Below are 10,031 nucleotides of genomic sequence, written 5' to 3' on the forward strand. Positions count from 1 at the left end.
TCTTCGTCCGCAGCTCACGAGGACCTGAAACAGGAGTCAGCAAGTCGTCAGTGAGACTGGGCTGATTTCAGGGACTTCCACGCGCGTAATGACGCTTTTACTGCCTCCTCGCGATTTTAGGACTAAAATGATGCGAGGACTGCACGTGCATTTGATGTGAATTTTACACCAGCTCTCCATCTCTATAGACACCATGGAGAACCACGACCTGCATTCACTCTGCGCATCTCCAAAGAGCGAAAACTTTCAAGAGGTGTCTGCGCGTTTTCAAAGAACTTCTAACTTCTCTAACCACTCTTAGGACATGCTGCGTTTTATTGAAGTCGCTTATAACTGAGAGACGTTTTCTAGTAACAATTAGACATGCAGAGTCGTGGTGTGGTGAGAAGTTGGGCCGGTGTGTCCGCGGTGCGCTCCTGCTTGCTATTGCTCTTCATCCACATGAGCGCACCGTTGGAGGCGCGGAGAGTCCACGGCGGCCGGGCGCAAAGTCGGCGGGTGCAGCAGCAGCAGCAGCCTTCGGTGCAGAGGGAGCGGGTGGAAGGAACAGAGAGTTTCCCGTTAGACTTTACAGCCGTGGAGGGCAACATGGACAACTTCATGGTGCAGATAAAGAACTTGGCGCAGTCACTGTACCCGTGCTCTGCGCAGAAGCTGGACCAGGACATGAAGTTGCACTTTTTGAAGAATGTTTCAGTGACTTGTAATGATGGGTCAGCAGCAGGGTGAGTGAGTGCATGCATGAAGCGCATTTGTCAAGAATTTATAGGCTGTCACTTAAAAGACCTGCCAGCTTTTACAGATTTTTGGTTAAAGGAATTAAAGCGCAGAAACTACGTCGCGCTATGCCTCACCAAACATCCAATTTGTGTTATGTGGCGGGTTAGGTCTCCGTCCTTCAGTCCCCTATCACTCCGGATGTGACCAAAATGGATCAAAGGACCAGATCAGAGAGAAGGCAGTGCGCGCTGCCGCTTAACACTATACACGAGAGGGAGAGAGAGTCCATGCGCGCACACGACAGCGAGGCAATGCTTTGTATACCTGCAGATTTTACTTTAATCAGATGAAGTTGTTGAGTCTCGTATTTACAATATCAAACTAGACTGATAACAACCAATGGTAGTTTTTTTTTTTTTTTTTGCTGTAACAGCTGTCCAACTTTTCTGCAGCGTAAGAAATAGAAAAATAATGGACTTGCAGATTTCAGAGGGGCGCATGGGACACGTACCCTCTATATTTAGAGCATTTGCATTTGTCTCATACAATAAAAACACAGAAATAAGCAGTAATTGTCTTAAATTTTGGACAAAATTTCGGATATTTATACCATGAACTGATGTAGAAAATGCACAAATTTGTGCGTAAAATTTCACCAAAGATGCAGGAAAATATTATGAAAATTCTCAAAACTTTATGCTGAACAACCAACCCTAACCCTGCTTTTTATCTGTGCCTCCTTCAATTTTGAAAACAAATCCACACCCTTGTTAACTTGAATGAGTCCTAATGATTTGCATATTAACCAATCAGACGGACTTGCAGTCTTGGTTAAAACATATTTACTAATATCACTGTTTTGCAAGGCAAGTTTATTTATAAAGCACCATTCAAACATAAGGCAGTTCTGGGCATAGTAATATATTCACTATGTTAAGAAAACATTAAAATTGCACTTAAAAAACAATGAATATGTACATTTAGAAGAAGAAAAAATCATTTAAGGACAATAAAACAAGTAAACAGTTGTAGATGACAGACACAGTTATACTATCGTAACACCACAGTGAACAACAGTGTTTTAAGCACTGATTAAGTTCACAGTTTTAGCAAGCCTCAGGTATTTAGTGAACCCACGAGGTGTCACAGTTAAACCGCGGCTTTGACCGATATATGACTAAATCACCATTTATAGGCTGTTACTCTCAGCAGCTACTGAACAAGTGAGAAGTACCTCGAAATAAACACGTTTATCTTCAGAAGTAATAACACACATGCCTCCTCTGCCATGCCCCCACAGATCACTGCAAAATCCCCATTCTAGTAATATTGCTCCCAAAAAAGTTAGGGGATCATGTTCCCAAGAGGCCCATGTAGGCTACTGTGCCAAATTATCCCACAGTCACTGGCACTCACTGCCGTACTTTTTCTTTTAAGAGGAAGGGATTTAGTACAATCTGAAAGATCTAAAAAGATGCAAAGATTTATTGCATCTATGTGGAATAATTCTCAGTACTTTAGATGTTATGGACAGAGAGGATCACGTGTGCATTGTGCATGAAGATTCATGACTCCTGTTTCATTAACAAGCGAGGCAGTGCAGGAAACAGTTTTTAGAGTACAACTAACATGACTTTTAAAAATAAATCCAGATGACTTTATCATTTTTTGACCTACCATACATAAGACAGACATTTTTGTCAGATTTGAACCGAACTAAGTCACCAAAAAAATAAAACACTGTAGCTGTGTGAATAAGTGACCTTTACATATGCCACCCAGGCTGTCAGGCCTCCGTGAGTGTGTGTGTGTGTGTGTGTGTGTGCTTCCAACAGCTCAATGAGTTTCCTCTACTCATATTTATCTTTTACATAACTGTTTTGGGTTGTTAAAGCCACCAAACAGACTCCTGCTGAGAGTCTCAGCGGTGCGATCAGAGCCAAATCTTTCATGTCAGGATCAAAGGTAGCATCTCTACCGTCTGTAGAGCTTGGGTTGTGTATGTATGCATCTCTGTGTGCCTGCATGCTTGAAACATCCACACTGATTTGTTTTGGCGTTCTCGTGCAGGTACTACATCAAGGAGTCTAAAGGCAGCAAGAGGTGGCTGCTGTTCTTAGAAGGTGAGGATGAACCTAATGCAGATGTCGAGCTCATTACAGCAAAACACAACTCAGTTAACAAGTGTGTGTGTGTGTCTGTGTGTGTGTTGTTCAGGTGGATGGTACTGCTTCAACAGACAGACCTGTGACAGCAGGTATGAGACGATGAGGAGACTGATGAGCTCCACCAAGTGGCCACAAACCAGAACAGGTAATAAAGCACATTTCATGCATAGTGCTGCACGATCAATGCAATCCGTATCTGATGCACAGACATATAAATATATGAAAGCATTAAGTGCAGTTTTGCAAACTCTCTGCACAGCCGCACGGAGCTTTTGCATCCCCCAGCTGGAAAAAAAGCGTTCCCTGAATGAAGTAGATTCATAGACATGTTTGTGTTTCCTCTTTGGCTGAGTTTGCGTTAATCTTTGAAAGTCAAACTCTCTGGTTCTTTCCCCGCAGCCATCAGGGGACTCCTTGTTTGTTTATGACTCTCTCCCCACCACCCTCTGTGTGTACACTGTACACTGGTGGCCAGTGCAGCAGCCACAGAGCTCTTCAATGCCTTCATGTAATTGCTGACCAAAGCAGGGAAAGTTAATGACCTATTGACCGCAGGGAAAACACACACACACACATACAGTGAACACACACCGCAGCATACGTCAAAACACACAGCTATACATCGAGGTTTTGGCATTTTGATAAGTAGCGTAAAAGATTTTAACCTCTCTTTCTTTTCTTTTGATGAGAAGATGATTTTTTGGCGGCTTTTAGCCTTTCATGGACAGAACAGTAGAGGCGTGAAAGAGGGGGAGAGAGGAGATGACACGCAGCACAGGGCCGAGGCCGGAATCAAACCCACGGCTGCTGCAGCAAGGACTTTGTATATGGGACTGAAGCTTTTTGACTCTATGATGAGGATACTTGTTAAGGAAGTGAAGTAAATGTTGGATCTTATCTTCTTTATGTCACAGGAACAGGAATCCTGTCTCCTCAGCCGGAGGAAAACCCTCACTGGTGGAACGCCAACATGGTGTAAGAACTCGTCTCTCCCTGTCTTTAAAGTAGATGTTTGTGTCAATACATTATTATTTTTATTTTTTTTACATTACTGGTGCTTTGTGGTGTTTCTTTTCCAATTTGTGAGCTCTGAGATCTCTGTGGACGGTTGTGAAATACTTACACGTGAATGCAATAATATTTTTAACAATCTGAAGGCTGCTATTGAACAAGTGCCTTTACTTTTAGTTGTGCGGTAGCACCTGTTTGCACTGAATGAAGTTAAAGGGAGAGTGTGAATTTTAGTGGGGTTGTATAATGTACTTTTCCATAGCCAGTGTATTAAATAAAGTATATGGCGTTCAGTCCACCGTCCCACAGCCACGCTGACTTTTATTTGTACAGCTGGCTTATCTGTCAGCTTTCAGCAAACTGGCTCAAATAAAAGCTGCTCTGACTTTAAATTTGATTCCAAATAATTGTCAGTGTTGCTCTCTCTCTCTTTCCTGTAGCTTTATCCCGTACTGCTCCAGTGATGTGTGGAGCGGAGCCTCACCGAAGACAGATCACAGTAAGACACAATAAATCAGTTGACTCGCATTGTGAGCTTGTAGTTCTGGCTGAGGGTGTTTAAAGAAAGAGTTATTGATGTTTTTGCTATTTAAAGACGGAGAAAAGGAGAAGCAGATCAGAGGCTACAGACACAGAGACCTTATGATCTGGGAGCTCATTGTTTCGTTCAGTTTTCTGCTTTTTCTCTCAATTCAGTTGCACAGGTTTGAAATGCCTCTGTAACTTCCAACATGTCTGACTCATTGAAAAACCTCATTATATTGTGTTCAGCCCTGACAGGTTTATGAATAACATAACTTAAAAGCAGTGCAGGTGTCCCAGTCTCTGAGCTCTAACAATGACATCTTATTGCATCCATTAAATCTCCTGAATTTTTCCATTAAATTAAGATCAATTATTACATTCAATATGCCACTGCTTAAAAGAAAAAAGTAGCTGAGTGTGAAGTTGAGTAAGATTTGATGTAATCAGTCAGGTGCCATTGAGACTTTAGATAAATGTGCGGGCTTTCCACATCAAAGGAATACTTCGGCCACAAAATGACTTTCTCACACGCATCCACAATTAACGAAGAGTTTTAAAAGGGCGAGATTTCTTGATGAATTGGGCTGCGTTTAAAAGCAGCAGTGTTTTTATCATCAGTAAACATCAGTTTAAAAACTCACACGCAGCTTGTGCAGTGTAATCCAAGTCTCATTCATCCAGCTGTATAACTCAGCACGTCCCAAACACATGCTTTTTCTCTAAAACCTTACTATCTATAATGTCTGCATGAATAGTCTCACACGAGTTAACGCGCCTTTAAGAGCATTTGCTTGCACATGCAGCGTTTAAACACATGCCCTTGCACAGGTGCTGTGTCGTATGCGGAAGTGTTTCTAACAGTAAGGTTTTAATGAAAATGCATTAGTTTGGGAAGTACTGAGCAAACAGCTGGTTAAATAAGACTTGGATTATACTACACTAGTTGAGTGAGAGCAGGGTTGGAATATACTTTTTTTTCTGCTTGGCACTACGCTACCTTCCAACTCTGGAGATTTTGTAAACGGATGTTTTGAAATAGTTTTGCCATTATTAAACTCTACCTCCATTTACTTCTTACTTAGACACTTTGTTAACCGTGGAGGCGTGCAAGAAAAACAAATTCATTGTTAAACTGTGTGATTAACTGATAAACAAACGGCCATTTTGTGGGTGATGTAATACTTAAATAATTGTAAAGTAAGCACATAAAAAGGTAATAACTGCCTAAAAAACATGACTCGCCACCTGCTTAAATATACCCATTTTAAAAAATGAATAAACCTTTAACATTTAAAGTGTAAACTACCTTTCACATTTAATTCTCTGTAATACTGATGTAGCGTTAGTCGTGGAAGTGAGAAGTGTGTCACTTGGCTCTGTGTCAGTAAACAAAAATATCTGTGTTCTCAGGTGACTATGCGTTCATGGGATCTCTTATCATTAAGGAGGTGGTGAATGAGCTGCTGACTAAAGGACTGGAAAACGCCAAGGTTCTGCTCTTGGCAGGAAGCAGGTCAGTTTAGTGTGTGTGTGTGTGTGTGTGTGTGTGTGTGTGTGTGTGTGTGTGTGTGTGTGTGTGTGTGTGTGTGTGTGTGTGTGTGTGTGTGCGTGTGTGCGCGCGCTTACCAAAGATAGATTCACCCTCTGACGCCACTCCTCCTGTCACCAGTGCTGGCGGTACAGGTGTCCTGCTGAATGTGGACCAGGTTGCAGAGCAGCTGGCATCGCAGGGCCACGGAGGAGTGCAGGTCAGAGGCCTGGCTGATTCTGGATGGTTCCTGGACAACAAACAGTACAAATTCACAGACTGCCTAGACACCATCAGCTGTGCCCCCACTGAGGCCATAAAAAGAGGCATCAGGTAGGACAGGTGGAAAGCAGAATGATGGTCTTAAAGGACACAGTGACAGATTAATGGGGGGTTAAGGGACACAGATTTTGATACTTCGCTGTTGTGCAGGTACTGGGGCGGTTTGGTGCCGGAGAGCTGCAGACAGGCTCATGTTGGAGAGGAGTGGAACTGTTTCTTTGGATATAAAGTCTTCCCAACGTTAAAAAGTGAGTCACAAAACACCCGGAGCTCCTTCATGACGCTGATGATAAAGACGGAGTCTGGTGTGTCCCTCAGAGTGTGACCTACAGTGCAGTGTGTCCTCTGTCTCATACAGGGCCGGTGTTCGTGGTGCAGTGGCTGTTTGATGAGGCTCAGCTGACGGTCGACAACATCCACCTGACCGGACAGCCTGTCCACGAGGGCCAGTGGAGGTACATTCAGAACCTGGGACAGGAGCTGAGGAGCACGCTGCATGATGTACCGTAAGTCTGACATACACACACATACACACAAACAAACACACAAGATGCTGTAAAAAAAGAGTGTTTGGTTGACTGTGTGATTCCGTGTTTTAAAATGCAGGGCGATGTTCGCTCCGGCCTGTCTGTCACATGAACTCATTACTAGAACGTAAGTAAATGAACCTTTTTACCACATTAATAATTATAGTAATAATGTGTGCTATCAGTTACTTCAACCTTTGCGCTATTGTAATCCTATACTTTACAACTACTCATAAAAAATATAAACTAGATATACTGCCAAGCGGTTGTATGCCTCCACGCGATGGGTCGATCGATGTGGTTTTTCAGGGTCGATGCGATTATTAGTACTTAATGAGACCGATAACTGATATTTAAACCCGATATGCATTTACAATAAAAATGAAAATATATGTCAACGTACAGAATTTGGAATATAACTGAAACCTTTAACATCATATACAGCAAGTTCCCTGCAACTTTGTTATGTAAAGTTCAGTGAAAATTTAAAATGGATGAATAGGAATAGCTCCCTGAGGTTTTACAAAGTAAAAGTTTCTCCCATGCTGACACTTTCTTTGCATGTATTGCAGACTGCCTTCCCTGGTGCTGGTTGAGTGTAATATGCATTTTTCATTTCAGATAATTTCAATTAATTTTATCTGCGATCATTAAAATAAAACTCCAATACAGATAATTGGCCCTGATAATCAGCCAGGCCGATAATCTGTCGACCCCCGCTCCGCACACCAGTAAAGTTACAGTTTACATTCATGTCTGTGAAAACACGGATGCTTCACACACATCTTCCCCCAGCAGGACAGAGGATCAATACAATCAGCACATCTTCAAGGTGGGAAGCTAAAGTTCTTGAGTTAAGACCAAAAGTATGTTTTGTGACCTTGACCTTTGACTTCGACCATCATATTCTAATCAGTTCATTCTTAAGTCTAAGTGGATATTTGTGCCAAATTTGAGGAAACTCCTTCAAAGCCGTCTTCAGATATTGTATTCATGAAGCTGAGACGAAGGTCACGTTGGCCGTGACCTTTCAATACAAAATTCTACTATTCTCATCATTATGTCCAAGTGAATGTTTGTGTCAGATATGAACAAATTTCCTTGAGGCGTTCTTGAGATATTGCGTCCACAAGAATGTGCCGGCCAGACAACCAGAAAACATAATGCCTCCCGCCTCCGGCCTCAGCTATTGCCAGCGCGGAGGCATTAAAAAAAACGACAGACAGGAAAGTCTGCTTTTGGCAGAATTCAGTACACAACAAGGCTGTTTAACACACTGATGAAAACATCCTGAAACATATATTAATCCTCAAGACAGTGCCCATAACCATGGTCACAACGGTTGTGTGTACACAGATTGTACATTTTAAAGTGTACGATTCCTCACTATGTGTCTTTCTGTCCCCGCAGCTACTGGATGGACATTCAGGTGAAAGGCACGTCCCTCCCCCGAGCCCTCCACTGCTGGGACCGCAGCCTCCAAGACAACCACCAAATCAACAGCAGCAACCACAATCAGCAAAAGCCCCGGGGCTGCCCTCTGCATTTGATTGACAGCTGCCCGTGGCCTCACTGTAACCCCTCTTGCCCGACTATTCGGGACCAGCTGACGGGGCAGGAGATGAGTGTGATCCAGTTCCTTAAGCACATGGGCTTCGACGTGCAGAAGATGGCCCAGCAGCAGGGGATGGACCCCAGGAAGCTACTGGGCATGCTCAACAACGGCAGCTGAGTTGCTGTTTGTTAAAAGCGCAGCAATGTTATTCTGGCGTCTGTAAACCGTTCTGCGAAGATAAGAACGTCAATGGAAGACAACGGGAACATAAAAAAAGAACTCTTAATGAGAAAACTGTCAATATTTCCAAACATTGTCTTCCATCAACAACAAACAAGACTTTTGAAAAACTGAAAAACTCAAAGTGCCTGATGGGTCAATTACAATCCAACCAGAGTGTTTGAGCTGTTTAAAGACAACACATGGGATCACTTGTTTTAACATATAGACAGATATATACTGTAGACGTGCTATTATTGTGAGGTGTACACAAATACAATGAGAGCTGGGTACAGTGTGAGAGTGTATATATAACGTACCGTACAATATGTGTGAGTTGAGACAGTCATGGCGGTCATCTAAATAGATTTGATGGGAAAGCGCTGGATTGGAAACACCTCCCAGTTAGTTTTGTGGGGACTCGGTGCTCTCTTCTGTCAACTCCAACTATCACATTCAGATATCTATCTACGGTGCTGCTGTTTCTACCATCCACCAAATATGCTGCTTTTTCTCATTTTGGAAAATAATAATTTAATGGTTAATATTTACTAATAAAGGTACAAAGATTGAGATTATTATGTTGTTCTTCAGGGTACTTAAAAGTGTTTGTATATTTATTTTTCTACAGGAAATGTCTTTATGCTTAGCTACAGTGCCCATGCATTTTACTTTTTTATTTGCATGTTAGTAAAAAAAAAATGCTATACTATAAGTAACTTTAAGTACTATATGTTAAGTCTGTAATATTTTTTGTGTACCTTATGTAAACACTAATCAATACAAATACATGTTGATGTGATAAAAACATAATTTAATGACTACAGTATGACAGTTATCACCCTAAAAGGAGAAACTTGATATAAAATGGAATCCAGTTACATACTCACACCCACAACATCCAACATTTACCTACAACATACACACTGATAAAATTATTTTAAAAAACATTAAAAGCATTTAAGAAACATTGTAGACTACATACAGTTTTTTTTGCACCGGAATTAAGAATAAAAACGATTTCTTCACAGTTGATATGAAAGTGCTTTTACGAGGGATGACTGAAATCCGTGTGAACTGATCTATGTCAGCTATAAGATTTCTCAGTTTAAACTCACCGTCTGCAACATTTAACTTCAGGCATTTCATCTATAAACAGCACTGTATAAAGCAGCTGATATTTCCACTTGGTTTGTTTTGCCTCTCTACAAATGCTCCAGGTATTAAAATCCAGGCCAAATTTAAAATGCATGATACATTTCAATTTGGTCGTATATACAGTTGTCCTTCCCTGTGATTATTCCAGTTATATCTGCGCTGATTTACGATTTCTCCAGACCTCAGTGCTCAGAGAACTGACGAGGCTTGGGATCTCAACAGCTGGAGTCCTAGAGAGAAAAAAACACACGGAAGATTAGAAAAAAAACTGTTAAATATTCAGACAAAAACAGCTGTAGTGAAGTGTCAGAGCAGCAAAGACCAACCTGACTTTTGAG

General features: G+C 41.7%; 2 protein-coding genes across 2 annotated transcripts in view; one reads left to right on the top strand and one right to left on the bottom strand.

Moving 5' to 3' along the window:
* notum1b (notum, palmitoleoyl-protein carboxylesterase b) lies at positions 1-9,505 on the top strand. The gene is made up of 11 exons (XM_042485053.2): positions 1-725; positions 2,791-2,843; positions 2,938-3,033; positions 3,803-3,863; positions 4,340-4,398; positions 5,835-5,937; positions 6,094-6,285; positions 6,385-6,482; positions 6,593-6,740; positions 6,841-6,888; positions 8,172-9,505. Exons 1-11 carry the CDS (start codon positions 364-366, stop codon positions 8,491-8,493), a joined length of 1,542 nt encoding a protein of 513 aa, XP_042340987.2. The 5' UTR covers positions 1-363; the 3' UTR covers positions 8,494-9,505.
* Positions 9,329-10,031, bottom strand: part of tmc6b (transmembrane channel-like 6b) — a 20,994-nt gene continuing 20,291 nt past the window's right edge. The window contains exons 20-21 of the mRNA XM_042485052.2: positions 10,020-10,031; positions 9,329-9,923 (exon numbers count right to left, since the gene is read on the bottom strand). The exon at positions 10,020-10,031 is cut by the window's right edge and continues 75 nt beyond it. Of these exons, the coding sequence (XP_042340986.1) occupies positions 9,909-9,923; positions 10,020-10,031 (27 nt within the window). The 3' untranslated portion in view covers positions 9,329-9,908. The remainder of the gene's footprint in view (positions 9,924-10,019) is intronic.

The sequence above is a fragment of the Plectropomus leopardus genome, chromosome 3 (assembly GCF_026936395.1).
Source record: "Plectropomus leopardus strain MGB_pleo_1.0 chromosome 3, ASM2693639v1, whole genome shotgun sequence".
NCBI classification, from domain to species: Eukaryota; Metazoa; Chordata; class Actinopteri; order Perciformes; family Serranidae; genus Plectropomus; species Plectropomus leopardus.